Source organism: Rhyacophila brunnea, unplaced genomic scaffold (assembly GCF_057557595.1).
Source record: "Rhyacophila brunnea isolate RB1 unplaced genomic scaffold, BYU_Rbru_1.0 scaffold_22, whole genome shotgun sequence".
Lineage (NCBI taxonomy): Eukaryota > Metazoa > Arthropoda > Insecta > Trichoptera > Rhyacophilidae > Rhyacophila > Rhyacophila brunnea.
This window is the reverse complement of record NW_028232882.1, coordinates 6,807,898-6,834,889: the sequence shown is the minus strand read 5'-3', so window position 1 is coordinate 6,834,889 and position 26,992 is coordinate 6,807,898. Positions and strand designations below refer to the sequence as shown.

Here is a 26,992-nt window from a genome sequence, read left to right as displayed (position 1 = left end):
CATTTGTCCGATCGATGACTTCTTCATTTGAAAAAAAACGTTGTCCACTTAGCCATTTTTTTAAGTTTGGGAAAAGGAAAAAGTCACTGGGGGCTAAATCTGGCGAATACGGTGGGTGGTCGACCAATTCGAACTTCAATTCTTCAATTTTAGCCATTGATCGTAAACATGTGTGAACACGGGCATTGTCCTGATGAAAGAGGATTTTTTTCCTGTTTAAATGAGGCCGTTTTTCTTCAATGTTGTTTTTTAGCTGGTCCAATAAAGATGCATAATAATCCCCTGTTATTTTTTTTCCTTTTTCCAAATAGTCAACGAAAATAATTTCACGTGCATCCCAAAATACAGTAGCCATAACCTTACCAGCTGATTTTACGGTTTTCGCCTTCTTTGGACATGGTTTGCCTTCGCAATCCACTGCTTTGACTGTTCTTTCGTCTCGGGAGTATAATGGTGTATCCATGTTTCATCTACAGTCACAAAGCGACGAAAAAATTCATCCGGATTGCGTTGCATGAGCGACAACAGGGCTTTAGAGGCCACCACCCTATTGCGTTTATTGTCAACTGTGAGCAAACGCGGCACCCATCTTGCAGAAATATTTTTCATGCCCAATTTGTCATGTAAAATAGAAATGACGCTACCTTTTGAGATCCCTGTAACCTCAATTATCTCACTCAACTTTAATCTTCGGTCACTTAACACCATATCGTGGATTTTATTGATCATTTCTGGTGTAGTCACCTCTACAGGACGTCCTGAGCGTGGTTCATCCTTTGTTGATGTACGACCACGTTTAAATTCATTTAACCAGTTATAAATAGTTGCAAGTGAAGGAGAAGATATGCCGTGAACTAAATCCAACTCATTTTTTATTTCCTTTGCTGTTAACCCTTTTATATTAAAATGTTTAATAACAGCTCTAAACTCAATTTTCTCCATTTTCCATTTTTCCATTTTCCACAAGCAAATTTTTTTTTAAATGTACGAGAAACACACAACAACCCGACCAATCTGATTGAAACTTCGCAGCATACTGAATCGGTAGTGCCGCTGCATGAAAACAAACCGCTTACAGTACTAGTCGCGCCACCTGTCGGCTTTTCTAAGGACTTATTGACCCACCCTCGTATTTTAAGCTTAGTAAAATAGGTGAAAACTCTAGAAGGTATTGCCATTTTTTCATGAACAATCTACCTGCAGGGGTCTATGAGAGCCTGATATATATTTTTTTAAATATGCAATATCTATATTATCTTGAGCTTAGTAAAATAGGTGAAAACTCTAGAAGGCATTGCCATTTTTTCATGAACAATCTACGTTCAGGGGTCTATGAGAAAGAGCCTGATATATATTTTTTTAAATATGCAATATCTATATTATTTGAAGCTTGGTAATAAATAGGTGAAAATTCTAGAGGGCAATGCCATTTTTCATAAACAATCTACCTGCAGGGTCTTATGAGAGCCTAATACATTTTTTTAAATATGCGATATCTATATTATTTTAAGCTTGGTAATAAATAGGTAAAAATTCTAGAAGGCATTTCCATTTTTCATAAACAATCTACCTGCAGGGTCTTATGAGAGCCTAATACATTCTTTTTTAAATATGCAATATCTATAAGTATTATTTTAAGCTTAGTAATAGGTTTCTGATGAGGCTCGAGAATTTACGAGACATCTTGCTCTCTTCTAGGATTCCACGAGAAGGAACGGTATATTCAAGGATTCCACGAGACGGAACGGTATTCTCGAGGAATTCACGAACCGGAACGGCACTCCAGTGCGTTCTGCTCCATTCCAAGCGCTGCTACTATGAGAATTATTTGCCAAATTTGCAGCATGTATAAAAATACAATCACTCACGATGAGTAGATAAGAGGCCAATAATAAAACACTGGCATTATTACTTAGTTGAAAAATGTTGTAAAATCAATTGTAACTGCACTCCAGTAAGTAAACAGCTAAAACACAATATGCAGATTACCAACTTAACCATGCGTTGGGGTAAATGCGTTTAAATGTCATAAAACAAATAGTGTGTAAGTTGTAGAAGGCAACGACCTCGGGACTTGTCAACGTTATTTCGACAATGTAAGAATCAGCCTATTCTACAGGTGTGACATACTTCGATGGGGTTCGACTACCTCAGGCTTGGTCATCAAAACGCCTCGAATTTGCAACAATGTGGAGGTCAGCAAATTTCCCAATTGGAAACAACATCAACAACGACTCATAAAGAATATTCATGTATATAAATAGAGAGTCATAGTTGATGGGTTACCTAAGTCAGATTTTAGTGTCAGTCAGATCTCAGTCTAAGTATCACTCCGCACAGCATCTCTTCTACCGACCAGCGCACTCTCTCGCCACGTCTCACCCGGAAGTATTCTCTCACCGTGCCCGGGACTACAGCATACTTCCACCGAGCCTCGGATCAGTAACATAACTCCCGTATCATTTACTCTTGTACCAACAGTATACCGTTACGCAGCAATAAACTCTCGTTCCTCCATTTATCAGAGCAACCTTCAATTCGACTTTCATCTCTACCCCTGTCACCCCTAAGTGATTCTTGTCCCCCTACAACCTCAGATAATCAGACATAATCAGACCTCTTAAAGACTCTTATATGGTTTAAATTCTTTGGATATAATAGATTGTAATCAATAAATTTGATTGTCTTTTATACACAGCCGAAAAAATAAAAGTGATGTTTTCAGGTACAGACGGACCTCGACTTTTGAACGTTTGAGTTTCACACAATTCGCTATTTCGCACATTTAAAAAACATCGTTTTTTTTAAAACGTCGCGCTGTGGGGTAAAGATATCCCCCTCTGGCTCGCTCACAAACAAGTGCATTTCTTGCATCACTTGAATCCTGCTCACACCCGTCACTTTGCTTGTGAGCTAGCTAGGATAGGTTTAGTCTTGCGCAGGAGCGCGTGCAGGCGTGTTGTGTTGTGCGTTTTGCTAATTTTATTCATTTCAAATATTTCACCCTAAAAATTTATAAACATGAGTGAGAAACGGAAAAACTGCAGTGTCGATACGAACAAAAAGAAATCAAGGACTCATAAACTTCACACGATCGAGACAATGATGGAAATTATTAGACGTCCTGATAGTGGTGAATCTTTTGCATCAATCGGACGTTCGTATGATACAAACAGGTCTACGATATGTTGTGATAATTGTGTAAATATATATTTAAAGATTGTTTCCAAAAGACACGGCATAGTTATGGATGAAATGGATAAATCTTGTCATCATGGATCGATGACCAACATCAAAAAGGTGTCCCTCTGAGTATTTCAATTATTCAAGCGAAGGCTCTTAGTTTGCACAAAGATTGGAAGGCTAGATTAAAAGAAGGTTCTAACACGATTTTTCAAGCAAGTAACGGTTGGTTTTTAACAATTTTAAAATGAGGTATTCTTTTCATAATATTAAATTCACTGGAGAATCAGCTGATGCAGATAAAGATGCTGCAAAAGAATTTATTTCCTCATTATCCAAAATTATTGAAGATGGAGAATATTCCCCAAGCCAAATATTTAATGTAGATGAGACAGGTTTATTTTGGAAAAAAATGCCCAGTCGTACATTCTCATCTAAGGAAGGATCAGTTGCCCCTGGGCAAAAACCTTGTAAAAACCGATTGACATTGCTTCTTGGTGGAAACTTAGCTGGTGATTTAAAATTGATGCCAATGTTAATTTATCAACCAGAAAATTCCAGAGCATTGAAAGGGAAAAATAAAGAATTGCTTCCAGTCATTTGGTAATCAAATAAAAAAGTTACAGTGTTATTACCGTATAATATTATATTTACTTGATAAATAAATATTTTAAAATATACACAATATGATTTTTTTTTTTACTTCCCTCTACTTTCGAACATATAACATTTGCACACACTTTCAGGAACCAATTATGTGCGAAAGTCGAGGTCCTCCTGTATTCATTTAATTTGATCTTTCCTCTAAGATAGAAGATAATATTTTCTGAAGCCAGTGATTGAATCAATTACCTGAAGAAGGGTGAGTGAACAGGATGCACTGAGCCAGAACTGAGCTGAACTCCAAAGACACAGCATAAAGTGGCGAGCCATCGTCACCAGAGAGAACAGTGATACATCTGCTTCGCGGGCCAACTGAAATGTATATAGAAACCATTACAAGGAATACTGCAATAAGAAATTCAATTTTCAAATAATAATGCATACTATCTACCAGTGGTGAAGGGTGGAGGTAGGTGCACAAATAGTGCACATTAAACTTTGTCAGACATACTTATTTGTTTTTATTAATATAAGAATACAAATTGCAGACGGTATTGGTTAGATTTTAAAATTCAATTATTAAACCCTGCCTAAAGACATTTAGTCTTTATTTTGTATGTAATGCGTCAATTACATTGAGCTACTTTACGAGCTGCTTTTTGGCGAATTTACAATCTGCCTGTAAAGTCGCCCAGTGTAATCATCGAACAAGCTAACAAGCAGATTGTAAACAATCTACCGAGAAAAGTTGAAAGCCGGTCAACTTTACACACTACACGCCGGCGTGTGGGCCTACTGCGTCTGCGCAGTAGAGCGTAGTAGCAACCTCCCGGTAAAAAAACGAACTACGAGGGTGGGTCAATAATTCCTTAGAAAAAAGCATTAAAACAGTTTTTATTTTTGTATTTTTTTTTTATTTCTCAACATAATCTCCTTGGAGCTCAATACACTTGGTTAGACGTTTCTCAATATTTTTTAAACCGTCAGAAAAATAAGTTTTCGGAAGGTCCTCAAAATAAGCATTTGTCCGATCGATGACTTCTTCATTTGAAAAAAAACGTTGTCCACTTAGCCATTTTTTTAAGTTTGGGAAAAGGAAAAAGTCACTGGGGGCTAAATCTGGCGAATACGGTGGGTGGTCGACCAATTCGAACTTCAATTCTTCAATTTTAGCCATTGATCGTAAACATGTGTGAACACGGGCATTGTCCTGATGAAAGAGGATTTTTTTCCTGTTTAAATGAGGCCGTTTTTCTTCAATGTTGTTTTTTAGCTGGTCCAATAAAGATGCATAATAATCCCCTGTTATTTTTTTTCCTTTTTCCAAATAGTCAACGAAAATAATTTCACGTGCATCCCAAAATACAGTAGCCATAACCTTACCAGCTGATTTTACGGTTTTCGCCTTCTTTGGACATGGTTTGCCTTCGCAATCCACTGCTTTGACTGTTCTTTTGTCTCGGGAGTATAGTGGTGTATCCATGTTTCATCTACATTCACAAAGCGACGAAAAAATTCATCCGGATTGCGTTGCATGAGCGACAACAGGGCTTTAGAGGCCACCACCCTATTGCGTTTATTGTCGACTGTGAGCAAACGCGGCACCCATCTTGCAGAAATATTTTTCATGCCCAATTTGTCATGTAAAATAGAAATGACGCTACCTTTTGAGATCCCTGTAACCTCAATTATCTCACTCAACTTTAATCTTCGGTCACTTAACAGCATATCGTGGATTTTATTGATCATTTCTGGTGTAGTCACCTCTACAGGACGTCCTGAGCGTGGTTCATCCTTTGCTGATGTACGACCACGTTTAAATTCATTTAACCAGTTATAAATAGTTGCAAGTGAAAGAGCAGATATGCCGTGAACTAAATCCAACTCATTTTTTATTTCCTTTGCTGTTAACCCTTTTATATTAAAATGTTTAATAACAGCTCTAAACTCAATTTTCTCCATTTTCCATTTTTCCATTTTCCACAAGCAAATTTTTTTTTTAAATGTACGAGAAACACACAACAACCCGACCAATCTGATTGAAACTTCGCAGCATACTGAATCGGTAGTGCCGCTGCATGAAAACAAACCGCTTACAGTACTAGTCGCGCCACCTGTCGGCTTTTCTAAGGACTTATTGACCCACCCTCGTATGTTCTGTCAAAATAGTCGCTGGCTCGTGGCTTCTCAGCGAATGGAAAGTTTTGTGTTTCATCATCACAATCGCAGTAGCTGAATCGCCTGGTTTTAAATTCGCCAAGAAACAGCTCGTAAAGTAGCTCAATGTATGACGCTTAACATTTATAAAGTATAAGTTTACAGGAACAGATTGTAATGAACAAAAGACCAGCATGTTGATTTTCAAGCAAATCTGGTCTTCTAAGTTTTAAGCTGTTTACGGTGTCGAAAAACGCTAAATATCATCCCATGCAAATTTTGCAAGTTAGATGCGCTTATTCAAAAGTGATCTGGCAAGAAAAACGGTAAGTTGGCAATGCTGGTTTAAAGTGTTCTTGGAAATCAACATAAATGCATTGGTAAATATTTAACCACATATCAGATTGTAATCAAAATGTCACTGCCAATGTCAAATATATAAAATACAATGAATTATACCTTGGACTGCTCATCATCATTAAGATGGGCTCCTTTTACCTTGTTGGCAATCTTTGGAAGCGTGCACAAAATGAAAAACGAATTATATACAATTCTTGTAAATTTTATAAAGGTCACTGTTCACAAAGCTATAACATTCATGTGAATTACAGCACTGAAATTACACCCAATAAGAGGCAGCAACAGAATGCAAAAATGTAAATACTAACAAAATCACATCGACAGATTTGACATGTTCCAGTCGAGCCGAGTTTGTATGTGAGACCCGGCTTAATATTGCAGGGTTTCGGTGTACCTTTTAATCTGACCCAGTACCTAGGTCTCAAAGCCAATTTTGGGACCTGTTTCTAACCTGTGTTGGGCAACGATGGTTACTCAATTTTTAAATAATGTGTATAGATTTAGAGTTTTAAAGGAGGCAAGCGAACAAAACAGTTTCATTCATAACTATTTACAATTTTGCAATAGTCAGGCTACAGAACATTAGTACCCAAGTTTTATAAGTGTGAATGTGTAGCGTTGTGTGATATAAATGTTATTAAAATATAAAATTAATACTATCAACTGAGGGTACTTGATGGATTTTAAATTAAAATTCTAATAAATTTAAGTTTTGTACAGTCATTTTTTGCGACCCGGTTTCACTTATCTATTGAATGTATTAATGGTATCTAAGGTATTTTCTATGGGTTTTTACAAACACTTCAAATATTCAAAATATTAAAAAATAGTTTTTATACTGTTCCTTTACTGAATAGGTATGTAGGTAATAAACACATTTTAAATTTATGAGTTGTTTTTCTGTTAGGTTACAATATTCTTGTTAACAAAAATGAATAACAGTGATTTTTTTTTAAATTTTAATCATGTTTTGAGCAGTCATATTAACAAGTCTATGCCTGTGCGTCATCTCACTACTGTGCTGCGACACAAAATTTGAGAAAGAATGAAATTTGAACGCAATAGACTAATAAATTAAAATATAAGTACCTATATTCAAGAGGTGCGCATTTAATGTCAATAGTGTTGAAAGTCTACCAACTGGCGAGTGCACAGAACAGCGACTCGCGATGATATCATCACAAGTTTTTTGGAATAAGTTTACTGGGCCACACATACTGAGTATGGAAAGTTTCATCCGAAACTTGAGTACACAAACTGGTGACAGTATTTCCAACTCACCTCTAGCGCACAGTTCCTGTAAGTAGTTAATGTAGCTTGTAAATAATTATTTTCAGTAGTTGCTACCTAAATCCAGCTGGTTGTACGAAAATTAAATTCAAAATGGCGTCGGCAGTAGGCGCCATATGATACTAAAATCACACCATTTTGAACATAATATGATAGCGGCACACTTACAGATATGGAGCAGGGAATAGAGTTCAGTATGCGTGCGAGGTCGATGGGTCCAATTCCCTTCTCTGGCATTTCATACGGAGGCATCTTCTGACACAGAACTGGGTACAAAGGCTCCACCGCCACACTGTGAATTATTCAATCAAATAATGAAATGAGCTTGAAATCCCCTTTTGTTACGATATGATTCTTTCAAATTTTCTTCTAATACGATACTAATATTAATATGATACAGATAACAAGCATCGATACTTTTCTATCGATATAAGAAACTTCGGTACAGTTCGGTTATGAGGAATACAGCAGAAAACACATTTTGAAAATACCCGATGATATCATTGGCAGCTGCTCCCTTAGGTCAATTGGTCATTGACCCTCCAAAAATAAATATCTTACAATCTATGTAGTTTATAATCTAAGATGTAGGTACAATGTCTTATAATTATCGGCTAACTCGTCAACTCGGGACGCATGCTAACCGTGTGTATAAAATTTAAACAGAAGGAATCATGATCGGTTGCTGTATAGTGTGGGAATGGGACGATTTGGCACCGCGAACTGGCCTCCGGCGATTGGCCTCCGGTAATTGGCCGCCGGTACAATCGGGCGCCGGCCCAATTGGACGCCGGCCCAATTGGACGCCGACCCAATTGGACGCCGACCCAATTGGCCTCCGGGAGGATTGGACGTCGCACAGTTGAATTAAATGTGCAAAGGAATAGACGTACGTTATGATTTGTTGGAGTAAATAAGCAAGTCAGTTTAATATACTTCTATCTTCTTAGTAGTTGTACCTTATACATTCCGCGCTTGACACATTTTTAATATAGATTGAGAATAATTATTATGCCTTATGATGTTTATTAAAAGAAAATAATTATTCCCTCGCTAAAACTTAAAGATGTGCATAATCAATTAATTTATTGTCTATACATGGGTACTTATTTATATTTACAACAAATATTAAAAATAATGTTAGATGTTAGAATGAAAATAACATTATATTTCAGCGTTTTATCGACTAAATATTATAATAAAGCTTAAACATGTATATTATTATGCATAAATGCGTATTTTAAGATAGTATGAAATTACAAACAAAATATTAAGTAAGTTATCTGTTAAGTATAAAAATGTTTCAGTAGTTTGATTGATAAACTACTTAGGTACTGGGTGCCGGACGAAATCCCGAAGGCCGACATCCCGAAAAATAAAAAAATACAAACATCAATAATTGCACAAATTTTGGAAGAGAGACAAAAACCCATTTTTTGTGGAAATATTAAAAAATGCAAAATACAAACACCAATAATTGCGCAATCGTGAATTGCGTAACTTTTGAAAGAGAGACGTGGAAAATGGGTTTTCCGATTGCGCAATTTTTTTTCAGGGGAGACCATTTTGTAGAACGAATGTATTTTGTGTCTCTTGCAAAAATTGCGCAATTCACGATTGCGTAATTATTGATGTTTGTATTTTACATTTTTTTTATATTTCCACAAAAAATGGGTTTTGTGTCTCTTGCAAAAATTGCGCAATTATTGATGTTTGTATTTTTTTATTTTTCGGGATTTCGTCCGGCACCCAGTACCTAAGTAGTTTATCAATCAAACTACTGAAACATTTTTATACTTAACAGATAACTTACTTAATATTTTGTTTGTAATTTCATACTATCTTAAAATACGCATTTATGCATAATAATATACATGTTTAAGCTTTATTATAATATTTAGTCGATAAAACGCTGAAATATAATGTTATTTTCATTCTAACATCTAACATTATTTTTAATATTTGTTGTAAATATAAATAAGTACCCATGTATAGACAATAAATTAATTGATTATGCACATCTTTAAGTTTTAGCGAGGAAATAATTATTTTCTTTTAATAAACATCATAAGGCATAATAATTATTCTCAATCTATATTAAAAATGTGGCAAGCGCGAAATGTATAAGGTACTACTACTGAGAAGATAGAAGCATATTGAACTGACTTGCTTATTTACTCCAACAAACTGTAACGTACGTCTATTCCTTTGCGCATTTAATTCAACTGTGCGGCGTCCAATCCTCCCGGAGGCCAATTGGGTCGGCGTCGAATTGGGTCGGCGGCCAATTACCGGAGGCCAATTGCCGGAAGCCAGTTCGCGGTGCCAAATCGTCCTAGACCCGTATAGTGTATACCTTGGGACATTTCAGAATCTGCCGGGATAAAATATTTATAAATATTTCTCTTTCTCTCTCATTTTTCATATGTCAGACGAAGAGAAGCACAAATCCTTTTTCTTTTTCTTCATATTATTTTGTCGCCACATTAGGCGTCATTTAGGTCATTGCCAGAAATGAAAGAGATGTATATTTTCAATGTGTTAAAATGAAACAGGTATAAAATGAGCGAGCGTGTTTTGTTTTGGTAAACCTTTTTATACTTATTTGTTATCGCTTCCTATTGTTGTCTGAAATTTTCATATGCAATTTCAATGTTTGTATGCAGTTTAGTTTAAATCCAACCTTAGAGTAATACGCATCGACTGTATTCATTGTGTTAAACCATTGTATACAAGTTATCGATTAACATGTCATGTGCTATATTAATCATAAAATTTACCTTCTAATAAAATCAGTGGAAATATAAAAAGTGTTTTATATATATAAATGATCCCACCGTTCCATAACAGTACACAACACTTTTTCTGACAGTGACAGTTGAATGAAAAATGAAGCTAAAAAGCTACGGTGTTTTTATTGAATGTGTTTGATTGTTTGATGTGAAATGGACATTTTTTGAATTGTAAGTAGGTACCTATCTATAACAATTTCTAGCACTTCTTTTATAATGTATGAAAACCCAATTTGCAATACGTTTTTTAAGTATACAACGAAAAGCCAAGTTCAAATAATGTTATTACTTATTTAAAAATGACCCACTAAGTGTCCAAGCCTAGGGCCGCCAATGGATGATATACTGGATTTTTTGTTAGATTAACCTAACCTAACCTAACCCAACCTAACCCAACCTAACAAATAATCCAGTATTTCGTGTATTTTCAAAATGTGTTTTCCGCTGTATTCCTCATAACCGAACCGAACTGTACCGAAACTTCATATTATCTATTGACATTTTGTACATGTAATCTAAATATTACAGTGGTGAAGGGTGGAGGTAGGCTGTTAAACAAATAAGTATGACTGACAAAGTACTAATGTCGAATCTTAACGGCCTACCTCCACCCTTCGCCAATGAAATATTATATATTTCACTGTCTGTGCATGTAAAACTAAAATATTGTCCTATCATAGGCAGTTATTAATCTGTTCGCCAGAGGGGGGGCATGGAAATGTCGAAAAACATAGGTTTTGTGACTGATTATGAATCAGTTTTTTTTCTGATGCCAGGTGTCACTTTGGCACCCTTGTACAAACAACGCCATCTTGGAAAAATGGCGACCAAACATGGTTTTTGATTATAATAAGTGAAGTAGGCCTTTAGTATTTGCTTCAATTTCATACAGTTAGGCTCCATCTCTATAAAAGAAGGTTTTTTCAACATCTTATATAGATAGATAGATAGAATTAATAGTTCTTCATTTAGGTGCCGATTTGATACTGTATGAATCTGTAATTCGAAATCACTTGCAGCTGATTTAATTATTAATCTCAGCAGTCTTTTTTTAACACTTTCACTTTCTTATATTTAGGTCAACGTTGAAAACAGAATTACTAGACAATTTGGACATTACCTAGCATCGGCCTGCATGAATATTTCCATGTTGTCCTTGTTGGCTGCAGAGCCCATAACGCAGACGACTTCATTGTAATCCTGCATGATGGCGATCATCCTGCACGCTGTGTTTGCAGTGCAGTCCGTGAATAGAGACACGAGGAGCGGCACATTGTCCACTTGCTCTATGTGAGGCCTGATGTTGTCTATGCCCCTCGGTAGCTTGGCCTGCAATTTATTTAATTAGATACACAATGAATACTAATCCATAAAAGTAGGTTATATGTATCCAAAGTTTACACACTTGTCTGTGATATGTTAATAACAATTATAGTTGTGATAGATTATTGGGTTGTCACTGCATATCCTTCCTCTTTCTTTAATCAATGTTTCCATAGACTCCCTTTCGATCAATGAGATTTGATATTTTCGCTTCGTTCATAAACACATTCTTAGAAACAAAAATCGAATATTGCCCACCTTCAGTTTGAGCAAATCCTGTATAAAATCTCATTGGCTGAAAACCACTCCATACTGATCAGTCGATACATTCGATCATTGGCTACATACAATTTAAGGCGATGTCTTTACCTACCAGAGGCACCTTGCGGAAAAATACGAAGCTTGTAATTTGAGACATTTTTTTGATAATACACATTTTCAACTGTATTAATTAATAAATATGTTTCTGAAAACATTAAAAAGAAAAATATTTTATATTCTATATTTAAGTCAAAGATAAACTTGCAATTGTAAAAAATGTAATAAGATGTGAATTTGTTGAATTGGATCCCATCTTATTATTACATATATTTTATGGTCATATTTATTATTAAAATTTAGTTTATTAAGTTTTCTAAGCATCGCCTAAGAGATTTTTGACTAATAATTCATAGTTTTAATATTTTCATACCTATTTTAAAAAACATCGATTTTTATAAAAATATAAATGTGTATAACTTGAAATCCTTTTTATTTACTTATATCAAATTTTATTTAGGTATGGTCCTAATATTTAAGTCAAAGATAAACTTAAAATTATTGTAAAAAAATGTGAATTTGTTAAAGGATCCCATCTTATTATTACATATTATTAAATGTTCATTTTAACTATTAAAATTTTGTTTATTAAGTTTTCTATGTTTTATCGTAGAGATTTGTGACTAGGTAATTCATAGTTTTAATAACTTTTATATTTACTTTAAAAAACATCAATTTTTTATAAAAATATAAATGTGTATAACTTGAAATCCTTTTTATTTATATCAAATCTAGCTTCAATATTGGGACCATACTAAATAATTATATATTTAATACCTAGTATTTTTCCGCTAGGTGCCTCTCGTAGGTAAAGACATCGCCCTAATAGCAATACGCCAACCAATGAATGGCTACTAATGCTTTACAAACCATCAGAAAAATGTGTATGTATCAAATCTATGTAAATTTAGTTAAAGGCCTATCCTATATGGTAAATCAATGCTTTCAACACAATTAGAGTGGTGTTCGCATTCATACAATTAGGGATCCCGAGCTATTTTCGATACCTATGAATCCCGGGATTGATAAACATAATCCCGGGATTTCGGGATTGATTTTTTTATCAATTTTTATGGAAAATAAAATAAAAGCGAAAATATAACAGAAAAAATACTTTTAATAAAAAGTAACTACATTAGAAATAAACTGAGTTTGAATGAAGTTTGATTTATACCCATGTGTAGGTAGCCGATTCATTTTATTTTTTCACATAAATTATTAAAAATGAGAAAGATTGGAAAAAAACAATGCTTCGCACTTTTAACAAAGTAATTCCACCATGATATCATACGTTTTACGGCAGTTTCATATTTGGCTGACTAATTAGATTTATAAAGCGGAAAGGCCATAAGTACGCCATGATTATTTGCTTTACTATTTTAAATCTCGCTAATCCATTCATTATGTCTTTACTATCAGAAACAGCAATGTCATATTAAATTCACATTATTATTTATATTACAATATTATTTACTCCATTAAACTTGTGTATGTCCAAGATTGAACGTATACAATATTAACAATAAATGTCTTAAATAGTATAAATTATACTAGACCGATTTTATCAATGTTATTTGTAAATATAAAAATTTTATATTAACAATGGAAAAATATGCCAATCCCGGGATCCCGGGATTGTCAAATTGTAATCCCGAAATCCCGGGATCAGAATTTTGGCTCGGGATTGGATTCCATACATACAATACATTATCTCTTGAGAAATGTCACTGCAATGAGCCAGAAATGTTGCGGAAAGAAAGGGGGAAGAACACAGGGTGACAATCCAAAAGTAAATTACGATAACGAACAATTGTGAAAGTTTCTTATATTATACGTATGTACTATTAAAGTGATCATTATTTGTATTAACTCTATTAAAAGAAAACATCTCCGCATTCGTCAAACTTGGCAGGCTCTGCAGCGAGAATGTACGGTGCTCAACCGCCGATGGGAATCTTGGATACCAGACTGCAAGGTCGGAAGTCGATTGGCAGGCACAGATTCTGGTGGTTAGATGGTGTCAACAGAGATGCTAGAGTGGTCGGCGCAAACACCTGGAGGACACTGGCTCAAGATACGGGGAGTTGGAGGAAGTTCTTGGAGGAGGCTAGGATCCACTCAGGGTTGTTGGGCCACTTATGATGATGAAAAGAACACATCACAAAATATCGCAGGGTTTCAAGAGACATATTTTTTATAACCAACGTATTATAAATAAAAAGGAATACCTAAGATTCTTTCAAAAGGTTTTTTGTTATTTTAACCAGTTTTTAGAGGTTATTTTATAACCTACTGTATTGTAATAATATTATGTTGTATATTAAATTTCCTCTTCTTCTAGTACCTCTTGCGGACATTAGCAGTAATCAGAGCATATTTGACGATTAAATAATGCTAATTTTACGATTTACTTAGGTATTTAGGTAATTTGTTTACCCTGTTGCGCATGTCGAAATTAACAGGGGCAGAGTGGTCTGTGGAGTCGGTGAGACAGGAGAGCGATCGACAGCCGTCAGCGGGCGATCCATCTGCCTCTTCCCATCCGCCAAGTAAAACAGAGTCCTGCGATTCACAGCCCTCTATCGGAGTTTCCTGTAAGCATAATTACAATTACATAGATTCATTTTCTACGAATTTTGGAATATGCGGTTTTTGTATTTTTTACATATCTATCTATCAGCAAATAGATATCTAAAAGAATACAAAGGCTTAGTTCAAAAAAAAGCTGACAAAGTGTGCACTATTTTTGTTGGATCTCAACAGCCTACCTCCATCTATCACCACTGATCACCATAAATCAACCTGTTCATATAGATTACATGAATAATTTACATGAATAGTTTCTTTTTGGGTTTTTGTTAATACACTCAGTTTCACTAAAGGTCCTTTTAAACGACAGTTCTGTTGTCCGTTCAGTCCAGGTTTCCATTTTGGTCCGTTCAATTTTGAAACGGCGTTGTATTTAGAAGATCAGTTGTCCGTTCAGTCGAGGTTTCACTAGCCACACTTTTTCACAGTTCGGAATCGGCGGTGTATATTTACTTATTTTTTATCCACTAAAAATGAATATTATTTTTATAATTACTTTCTAAACATATTGGTTGCTTTAACGCAGTACTTATATTTAAAAAATTATAATATTTCAATCCAAATTAGAAAAGTATTATTAAAAATATGGCAACATACTAATTTACACATCAATTTAACTGGCAATTCTAAAAACAGATAAGATAACTGATAAAAAATCCATCCTGTCTCGTCTCCATTTTGATTTCAGTCGGCCGCTTCAGTTTTGCATTTACACGTCAGTTTAACGGACAGCTCGACTGAAACAGAGACTGTTTGGGTAGCAAAACTGATCGTTTTTTTTTTTTTCGACCATGTCCGATCCTAATAGGATCATATGGGCCTCCACAGAGTAGAGGTTTGTATTAACAGATTTTGTTTTTACGAGAAATGGATGTCAGCCACTTGCTCAACCTATTAGGTCCATACCCTGACTCACACAGTATTGAAAAACAATATGTGTACTTGCCAAAAAACAATATGTGTACTTGCCAAAAAAACAATATGTGTACTTGCCAAAAAACAATATGTGTACTTGCCAAAAAAACAATATGTGTACTTGCCAAAAACAATATGTGTACTTGCCAAAAACAATATGTGTACTTGCCAAAAAACAATATGTGTACTTGGCAAAAAAACAATATGTGTACTTGCCAAAAAACAATATGTGTACTTGCCAAAAAAAACAATATGTGTACTTGCCAAAAACAATGTGTGTTCTTGCCAAAAAAAAAAACAATATGTGTACTTGCCAAATAACAATATGTGTACTTGCCAAATAAACAATATGTGTACTTGCCGAAAAAAAAAAAAAACAATATGTGTACTTGCCGATCGTTTAAAAGCACCTTAAATAAAATTCAACGTATCAAGTTGGGAACCCTTTTTACTACATACTAAAACCCTTATTAACTAAATGTAAACGCGGGGGTTCCTATAAAATTCCAAGTAAACCAACTTTTTTGTTAGTGCTACTTATCTAACTGATTTCTTCACCAATTTATTCCTTGTGGTCAATTTCCAGATGGGAATGCAAAAAAACATGGGTGTTGTCAATTTACTCATCGAGATAATTGACATAAACCCCAATGAAAAATTATCATAATAAATAAAAGATAATAATAATAAATAATAAATTCACATAGTTTGAAAACATCTCATGCATATATGTACACATAGAAAAAATCATTTGTAGAAAAAAATACGACACCCGATGGGATTCAAACCTGTATCTGCTTTTCCAATTAAGCTACAGGCATTACGACAATTTAACTAATAGTGTACAAAATGATTTTTCTAGTATGTATATGGATAAGATGTTTTCAAATTATGTATATTCAATATATAGAATGTTACATTCTCAAATCTTGTGTCTTATTCGTTGAATGAAAAAAAGTACAGTCGAACTTGGTTATTACGAGGAAAATAGGACCGACTGAATTTGCTCATTATAAGCATTACTCGTTACATTGTCATATAACATTTTTCGCGCCACGTTCTATTTAAGGATAGAACATAAAAAATCTGAAAACTATCATAAAAATCCCCGAAACAAGCATGGCATTCATAAACTACAAAAGAAGTTGTATATTGTAATGAACGCTGGTAGGTACCTGCTGAATTGGACTGAAATGAAACATAAATAAAAAAAATAAATATCAATTCAACCAATTTCAACCATATGCGTGGATACTTTTTCAATGTTGTCGGCGAAAACACCAATTAGGTACTTAGACACTTAACTACTATCATAAATGTAATCCGATTCCGGCGGCATCGGTCTATGGTCGAAAATGTTTTTAAACTGATCGACACAAAATTTTGACAATATTTTTGCTCGGTATATTCGATAAGTACCTCGTTATAAAAGTGAATAAATGTATGGAGAAAATCATAAACTAAAATGTCAACGAATGTTTCCTCATTACATCCGAGATCTCGCTATGTCCTTGATCGTAATAACCGAGTTCGACTGTAGCTTATTTACTAATATAATGACTTAAACCGACCTGGTTGGTTGCGTTGTTCTGCGATACGATAGAATCGTTCCTCATATTGTAGCGCACGTGGCTGGTCTCATTGTCGAACTTCACTGTCGTATGATCCAGGTTGATTGCGCCGGGTGCTGAATTACTCAACGCCCTCGACGATTCTAGTGAGCTACAAAATTTATTACTTCGTAATTAAATATTAGAAGCCCGTAAACATGACATTCTTTCATGCGGGAAAGTGAAATTTCGAATGAAAGAACGCCGGTCCGTGGTCAATGAAATGAGTGCTGGTTTGATTTGAATGACTATCTTGACATCAAATATGAAAAAGGTTTTAAATTACACGAGCATACTCGATGACATACCAATCTTCAATCTTAAATAACAATTAAACGCAACGATTCAGGTACCAATTCGATCATCTTAACGTTTTCTTGATTGGTCCATAACATAGTAAAGTTGCTTTGCTAGTATAAAAATTTATAAGTAAACCCAAAAATATCTATTAGGCGCCTACACTAAACTTTCTTCCAAAATATTTTCTTTCTTCAAAATGTCACCGCTAACTATCGGACAAGGTATTTATAACAATTAAGAAGTTGCTGATTATGCAGGGTAGGTAGAGAGAGCATCAATCCAGCTACCAAAACAAAAACTAAATATGGGGCTGTTAGTTTCAAAGACAGTTCTACCTAACGTCCATTTTTTACTTTATTATATTTTTTTATAATAATAAATAATAAGATAATCGGTAGACGTAAAAATATTTTGTGCGCTGTAGTTCGTATTTCTTCCGGCAGGTTCGCCACTACAGTACCAATTATTGCCTGAAAATTCAGAAGCTTCCAAACGTTTTTTAACCATGCATGCAATCTTGCACAATACATGTTTACACATGCATTTTCTTGTTATGGCCGCGATAATACATATTGTCAGCAGTAAAACATGCATGTGTAAACGGGGTATTATAGCGACTGTACAGGTGCATGAATTTACTTGCAGCAATAGCGTGTATTTTAAACGATCACGATAATAACTGTTTACACGTAAAAGTGCTGACTGTCTCGCCAATCTCATTCTTTAAGAGTAAGCGAGACGCGGTGTTGTCATTTTATAGTACTATAAAACAGGTTGTAAAAATTGGTTAACCTCAAAATGAGTCGAATATACATGTGCACTTTCTTGTTATGGCCGCGATAATACGTACTGTCAGCAGTAAATCCATGCATGTGTAAACGGGGTATTAAACCAAAGATTGATTGCAGTCACCTCAATTGTCAAGTTAATACACTGGGTTATAAATGAAATGCTTCGATTTCACTCATGACTCGATGGAATGATTCAAAATGACGTTTTTTGATCAAGCCATACGGTTGGTGAGAGTCGTCGAGTACACTTGTGTAATTCGGGTATGAGTAAAGATAACAGGATTAGTATTACGGTTATTCGTTTATATGGTTATTGAAAGTAAATTGCATAAAAGACAAAAGCATAGAGTAAGATTTACTTGCCACAAACAAAGCTTTTGTGTCGAATTGTATTTATACGACCTTTTTTTGGATAGTATCCATGACCATACATAAAAGATACAAGACTGAATATATAGCAGTTTAAATTGTATCTTTAATGTGCAACTTCACTTAATAAAATGTGAGTAGTATTATACTTCTCCCAAAGAAGTCCTAGCTTAATTCAGAAATTCGTATAATATATTTCTTTTGGGGCAAAAGGGGTCATACGATGATGAATGGTAATATAATATCGTGTCTATGGTTCGGAGGTTTTTTTTTTATGGAGTGCCAACCAACCTATGGGCAAAGACAATTTCTTCTTCGCAGCTGTCTCCCCTCTCATTGGTTGCCTTGGCGTGCCGGGCCTTGCAGTCGAAAGTGTTCTGGTTAGACTTCCACGCCTTCTCCGAGCAAGATGGCGTCGGGAAGGTTTGAGACGTGGCCGGGGAAGCGGGCCTGATGGTTAGTATCATCAATGTTAGTCGTTCGTGTACAGTGTCAAATGCCAATATAAAACTTCACTTTCTTTGGGTAATAATTTTGTATGCATATATCATAAAAAGGTGTTATGGAAAGTATATGTCGCTGTTTCCGATTTACCGATTGAAAATGGTGAAACTACCAATTTGAAATAACGTTAAATAATGGGACTGAATCTCCTGATTTTGGCAGTGTAAACAGGAATTTTTGTGTGTGTGTTTGTGTAATGGTGTACCTATTCACCGGTGAATTTATTCATTTGCCAATGACAAACTTTGCCATAAGAATACATAAATATCCGAGTTCCATTAAATATTCTTTATTTAAAACTTTTACCACTATTTTAACATTTTACACCTGGCACCAAAGATAAATTTTCATAATTTTCATAATCGTTAGAGCTATCGATCCATCTATGATTCTTACGTATCTTTACTAATAACAATGCTTATTTGAGAAATACTTAAAATTCCAAAGTTTTTCAAAATATGTATTCTCGATAATAATAAAATGGAGCTCAAAACTTCGGATATACAGTAAATTCCCAATTATTTGTGTGCAGATTATCCGTGCACGATACGGTGTATACAACGATAGAATAGCTCTTAGGAAAATTCAAACTGATATTAGAAAATCATTAAAAGATTCCTGCAAACAAACCAAAATCCCAAGTTTTTTTTAATAAATAATGAGTATTGAACATGTTAAAATATTGGTCTGCTTAAAAAATGTATAATTTGTAGTATTTGAAAAAGAAAAAAAAAATTGTTCAAATTATCCATGTTTTTCGTTTATTCGTGCCTCCTCTCCCCACCATTAGCCCGGATAATCGGGAGTTTACTGTATTATGTATTGAATAAAGAAATAATGATTTGATACATTTTCGAAATTTACATCTAGTATAATTCCATGTCCATTTTCTAGTATAATATTCTTAGAACATTTTGATATAGCTTTATTCCCCCAGCGGAACCCCCGAATTTTCCACGATCTATTCCTCAAATCCATTCCACAGCCCGTGCAATGAACACATGGCCGGCATCTAAAACCACTCCCAACTTCAAGACGTTGCGATCTGTCGCACCCACAAGTGATTGTCGTAACTATTTCACAAGAATTTCAATTTGTAACTGATATGGAAGCCATCCCTACTATCAAAAATATTACAAGCTGTAGCTTTGCTATACGTTTCTTTAAGTGAAGTAATAAGATTCATATTGGACTCCCTTATACATCAATAATATTGGAGACTACACGGTGTCCATATGCTCCAACTAAGAATATAAAGAAGCTGTGGTAGAGAATATTGAATTGAACTCGGCATTAATAGTGTAGGTATTAGATTAGAAAACAGCTGTCGACAGCAGCTGTCATGATTAATGGGTATTACTATGTTATTACTGTTCTACTAACAAAAATTGCAGAGCGAAGGCATGTAACAACAACACACACTTGGAAATATTACACATAAATTATAATAATACAATTGGTAATTTAGATTGTTAACCATGAAGTGTACCTATTAAAAAGATATAACAGATTTCATTGAGTTAAAGAGGGCTTTTGAAAAAAACTATCGTCCTGATTGTAACCATAATAGGAGTCATCCATATATCGCACCCTCGCAACTAAACCGCCACAAATTTACGTGTTTTGAGTTAATTACTACGTTTCATTGTCTATCGTTCATAGTATATGTACCGAAAATTTCATATCTCTAAGTCATCAAACTTCAAAACTTCATTCAATATCTAAACATATTTCAAAAACACAGTACAAAAATGCGAAAGGTAAAAACTTCAAAGCTCATTTTCTCTGTTTGACGTTTTTTGGATTGTGGCAGTTTAGTTGCGAGGGTGCGATATGACGTCACGCCATAAGAGGAGGAGGGGTTGTGATATTATATTCAGTGGCGGCCGGTAATTTTTTGGATTGTAATTTTTGAGGGTGCGCTGGAAACTTACCTTATTGAAAAATGAAATCAATTCGGCGTTGTTTTTGATTTGACAAAAGGTTATTGACATTTGGGAAATTACCTGTATATTTTATATTTTTAATAAAACATGATGCAAGTTACTTAAATCTTTATTGGATTAGTTTTAAGAAACGATTGTATCTCGTATAGTAGATAAATACCTATTACTTTTAACGGAAGCCATCATATTCTATATAAGTACATTAGGTATCTTTAGCAATTTGTACACTGTATGAATAATGATTATTATGAAACTGCACTTCGTGAAAGAATATTAAGATTTATTAGCTCATCACTAGAATTCATGAATTAATAATTTTCTATATTATAAATAACCGAGATCATTTCGCGTTTAGTCAACACACAGGATAATGAAATATTAATTTTCCAGAAATGCGGTAGGTAGCAAAATTATTTTTATCTTCACTGATTTAAATTGGAGTACACATAAATCAAAATATCTTACCGATATTGTATTTCTTACCGATTTTAAATTTATAAAATAATGATTTCTATTGTTTTTAGTTTTACAGGCATTTTACATACGAGATTGCTAAATATGATACTAAACATAATTTGACCGTGAACAGTAAGCTACAGCGTCTATAATAACAAACCATAATTCAAATCTGTAATTGTTCTCTACTCAGACCAATATGATGTCATTTTACCTGGTCGGCGCACGATATTCTGGAACATACGCATGGCGAAAACTATTAGCACGGTTTAAGTCGTTTTTTAATGGCTTTCGTTCATACGAAGCTTTGGGTTCATTTTAAGTAAACTAAATATATTGCCGGGGCGCAAATGATTTTAGTGAGGATGACGTATACGGTGCATAGTGCCTGTATTATCGCCTATTGACAATATGGGCACATCGGTTTATGGTATGCATTACAATAAGTGAGCGATAATATTAAAAACCTATGAAGAAAAAATATGATTTACGATGTTGAACGATGTTTCATAGCAATGCAAGCAGTGCAGTGCACTTGTATGATGTTAGACCAGCCGCCGCTGATTATATTGTTATGATTTGTGATGATGGGGTTAGGTGGATTGTAGAAAATGTGATGTCACAAAACCAACAATATCTATAAACTCTAAAAATAGCATACCTACTTTTCCACCAGACAGTGGCGAAGGGTGGAGGTAGGCTGTTAAGATTCATCATAAATAGTGCACACTAAACTTTGTCAGTCATACGTATGTATTTGTTTTTATTGAAATAAGACTACACTTTACAGATGCTGTTGGTTAGTTTTTAAAATTCAATTAAACCCTGCAAAACCAAGCCATAATAGATAATAGTTAAAAAATACTCGTCTGTCTATAAAATATCTAAAATTATGCGATTAAATTATACATAACTATGGATATTTTATAGATAGAATAATATTTTTTTATCTATTGTAGTTTGGTTTAGGAAAGGCTTCATGAATTAAAAAAAAATAACCAACAATATGTGTAATATGTATTCTTAATCCAACGAAAACAAATAAATATAAATGAATTGTGCACAATTTTGTCATTCGCCTAAAATATACCAAAATTATTATGGTTTAGTTTTTTTTTTTCCGACCATGTCCGATCCTAATAGGATCATATGGGCCTCCACAGAGTAGAGGTTTGTATTAACAGATTTTGTTTTTTACGAGAAACGGACGTCAGCCACTTGCTCAACCTATTAGGTCCATACCCTGACTCACGCACAAATTGAAAAACAATATGTGTACCTTGTCAGACCCAGGATTCGAACCTGAGACCCACGGCAGGGTTTAATTTATTTTTCAAAACTAACCAACACCATATATGTCTATTGTAGACATAGTTCAATGAAATAAAATACGTATGACTGACAAATTTTATTGTGGACTATTTATGTCGGATCTTAACAGCCTACCTCCACCCTTCGCCACTGACTGAGATATGTAGATATCTTTTCAAAGAAGTACCAACAACCTAGCAAGAGGTTTATTTGATAGAGTCAAAATTTATTTCAATACAAATTGACGATGACCTTTCGCCACTGCCATCGGAGCATATTATTGAAATTGATAATTTTCAGGGGTGGGGGGGGTTGAAAAATGTGCTATAATTTAAACAGGGGGAAGTAAAGTAATTTTCTGACAGTGTGATTACGGTGGAAGGGGGAGTGTGACAATCGTGTGACTTCATTTATGGCCGATCCCATATTATTAATTCCCTTAGAGCCCTTCTTAAGAAAAGTCGCATAACGTTGAAATCTTTGTTTTGAGGTAATTTTTGAGTTTTGTTTTGAACACTGTATATACGTCAATTGAATTAATTTTCAGAAAAATAGTATTATGGCGATAATGCTTTTTATCCAAAGAAGGGCTCAATTGTACATTTTTAAACTACGACTGCTGAAGTGATTAAGAAGCAATATTGTTATTAACGTTATAAACATTTTAGAGGTTTAACCATAGAACTTGAAGAATACTAGAGGGAGCCATATGAACTTTTAGTATTACAGCAATTGATAGCATTTATGTAAGGTCTTTAATCTAGTAGAATTGATGGCCACTTGTGTCGTTCAATTGTCACATTGAAACATGAACTGCGTTTTATAGCCATCGTCTAGAACTGGATTTAATTAATAACACAATAACAAATTTAAGTTTCAGGGTGAATCTCGGCAACAGCTGAACATTTAATAATAATTAATGGAATTGACCGTTTGACTGAAAAATCTCACTCACTCTAAAATTGTGTTGAAATGCTTGCAGTTTTTGATAAATTTGGACGATCACGAGTGCGAAGTTTACAATAAGTGGATCTGCAATGCTAAACGACTTGCAGATAATTTTAGTTTCACTTTCAAATATTTCGGCTCCGTCTAATAGAGAAGGTTTTCTTCATCATTTGGGATTAATTACACCATAATATTGGCGATGGCCAAACGATAACGTGTCGCCTTATAATATCGTGGGTCCAGAATCTGCCATATTCACATGTTGTATTTGGACCTATTAGGTTGAGCAAGTGGCTAACATACAATTCTCGTAAAAAACAAAAAACTGTTAATACAACCTTCACTCTGTGGAGGTCTACATGATCGTCTTAGAATTGAACATGGTTAAGCCGTATTTAGACCAAGCGAGCGAATGTTTTTTCTTCCTCCACTCCAGCAAAATTTTTATGCTCGCTCAACAAAAGGCGTTTAAGTCAAGAGAATTTCGCTGGAGCGGGAGAAAAACAAATATTCGCTCGCTTGGTCTAAATACGGCTTTATGTAGTATTTAAAAAAATCTAAGAGTGAATGAGATTCGAACACATATCTATTGCAATCCGGATGAGAGCTTTTACCAAGCTACTGACACATGCCCAGCATGCAATAGATGTGTGTTCGTATCCCACTCATTTCAAGCATAATTCTCTAACAGTTCTAAAAGTTTCAGAGATAGATGACAGTACAACGTGGCGATCTATATGCTCAAGCGCGACAACACTACGCCTTTACGCAACAGTATCACTATTGTCCCGTCTCTGTGATACGTTGTGGATTTAGATCTTTGAATATTACAGCTTTGCGATGACGCCACCTTAAAATTCCTAAATAATAATGATATATTCGTTTCCTGCAATAATGTTATTATCATAATGGATATATTGTTGTATGAATTGATCATTTACCTATTGCTGCTATCACTGGACAGAGATATATGACAATTCCAACCGCTCTCAAGGCCCATTTTCTCGCTGAATACCCGAGACCTCAATTCATTTTCTTTGCTGAAGTGAACGAATCGGATGCACGCGCGGTCCAGCCTCTCTATGAGTTCCACCATGTCACTCTGTGCTTGATACTGCATCGTCACCATGCCGATAAAAACCTTGATGAAGAAAAAGGCATTTACAACATTTACTTTGTGCGAATCCATAAGTGTTTTATGAATTTTAAATTAATTATATTTGTCAGGTTAGCATTTGATCGATAGAAAGCCATTCGGGCAATGAGATTTCAATTATATTGTGTACAGAATACTGTTTTTATGTGTATAATTTTGTCAAAAGCTAGCAAACATTCTTGAGAAATTCTTCAGTACTAATTCTAACTGGTAAACCAAAAAAGGTTTCCCACACTAAACTTAGTACAGAGTTTAAATGGTTAGTATTTAATATATAACGGCTAAATAAATGTTCAACCAACCTGATTGCACTGGACGTCAAAACAGCCTTCCACATCAGTTACGTCATCATCCTTGATGTCGCTGAACAATAAAGAATCTGAAACATCATGAAAATATAGAATTAAAAATATACTGTTACAAAAATCAAGGATTCAAAGGTGGTCAGATGTACTAATTTTAAAATGATTAATGAATGAATGGTGGGGTACCAGTGGAGTGGTAATGATTGGTGAGAGGCGGCTGAGGTTCGTTCCAGGAGACGGAGGGCGGGTACAATGATCGGCAGTCGGCAGGCAACTCCAGAAACAGGCTCGAAAGTTGTGGAGATACTCCTCGGGTCAGGGGCCTGCAAAGTATACCATCATAATTACTAACTAGAAGCCTTCTTCTATAGAGATGAAGCTACAAGTAAATTGCCAAAATAGGTCTTGATAGTCTATAATTAAATTCAACTTCAATTTGACATTTCGCTGCATATCACATATTGCCATATTAAAAATTAAATATAAATTTGGAACGCCTCAATTTTATGTAGGCAGCTAAAAACGACATGCGAGAAATGCATAGGTAGGATTATTGTCCAATTCAAAAATCGAACTGCCTTCTATTCTTCGACATTTGTAAAGTGTGTTTATCACATAGTATTCACGACATACGAAAATTGTTTTATAACATATTGTGTTTCACGCACACAGTGAACTTTATCAAAATAAAAAACTATCTCTTTCCCACATTACATAGCTTCTTTTCTATCTCCACTATACAGTATTGACAATAATTATTATTATCATCATCAGACGTGGTCCATTCACTGCTGGATGAAAGCCTACCCATAGCTCCTTCCCACTCTTCTCGGTCACTAATTCTTCGCTGCCACGTATATCCACCGAACTTTATGAGTTCGTCTAAATAAAGCTCACCATGTGAGTAAAACCATTTTCATTTGTGGTAAATACCATTAACATGAATTATCACCAAGTAAACGCTGAAGTAATCACAGCATACCTGTACGCGAAAGCAGAGCAGTATGCGGTAAGAGAGCTACGCTGATAAAAATCTTGAACTTTCTTCCTGTCAGAAGGAGACAGAGCGCACAGGTCCTGTCCGTTCCAATATTCAATACACGAGTCCAGAATTATGTCAGCAGTACCCTATAATTTGAAAAAACACCTTCTATGGGGATGGAGCCTTTATGCCTTAGCTTTATGCTTAGTCTAAGATTAATAATTAAGATTCTACCAGTGACCACTATATGTTCTAGCCGTGTTTCTGGCCCATGGCCATTTTGTTGTTTTAGAGAATTATGTGAAACTTTGTTTTTACTGACATGAAAAATATAAAGTTTTAAAAAAGAAATGAGTTTTGTCAAATAAATATCATAATAAATCATAAGCATAGTTCACACTCCTGACTGATACAATATTATATTACCATATCATGTCCGATCATATGGGCCTCCACAGAGTACGGGCACTTTTAATTAATTTTGTAATTAACGTGTTATTTACATTTGAAAAGCGATTAGCAAAAACACAAATTTGTGCGTCCCGTAAGCATTGAGCTCAGATTTTGTTTTTACGAGAAATGGGTGTCAGCTACTTGCTCAACCTATTAGGTCCATACTCTGACTCATAAACAAATTGAAAAACAATATGTGTACTTGCCTGACCCAGGATTCAAACCTGAGATCCATGATGTTATAGGCCGACGCTTATGCCGTGCGGCCATCATGAGCGTATTATATTATATTAGTCACACTATTATACATTACAATTGATAATATTTAATC

At 34.8% G+C, this 26,992-nt stretch overlaps 1 protein-coding gene across 1 annotated transcript in view; it reads right to left on the bottom strand.

Moving 5' to 3' along the window:
• The window catches only part of l(2)k05819 (transmembrane protein 94-like protein l(2)k05819), a 61,389-nt gene that overhangs the window by 6,896 nt on the left and 27,501 nt on the right, over window positions 1-26,992 (bottom strand). The window contains exons 12-20 of the mRNA XM_085949339.1: window positions 26,209-26,354; window positions 25,413-25,549; window positions 25,224-25,300; window positions 24,707-24,906; window positions 17,102-17,252; window positions 14,463-14,618; window positions 11,506-11,714; window positions 7,762-7,885; window positions 4,036-4,158 (exon numbers count right to left, since the gene is read on the bottom strand). Of these exons, the coding sequence (XP_085805465.1) occupies window positions 4,036-4,158; window positions 7,762-7,885; window positions 11,506-11,714; window positions 14,463-14,618; window positions 17,102-17,252; window positions 24,707-24,906; window positions 25,224-25,300; window positions 25,413-25,549; window positions 26,209-26,354 (1,323 nt within the window). The remainder of the gene's footprint in view (window positions 1-4,035; window positions 4,159-7,761; window positions 7,886-11,505; window positions 11,715-14,462; window positions 14,619-17,101; window positions 17,253-24,706; window positions 24,907-25,223; window positions 25,301-25,412; window positions 25,550-26,208; window positions 26,355-26,992) is intronic.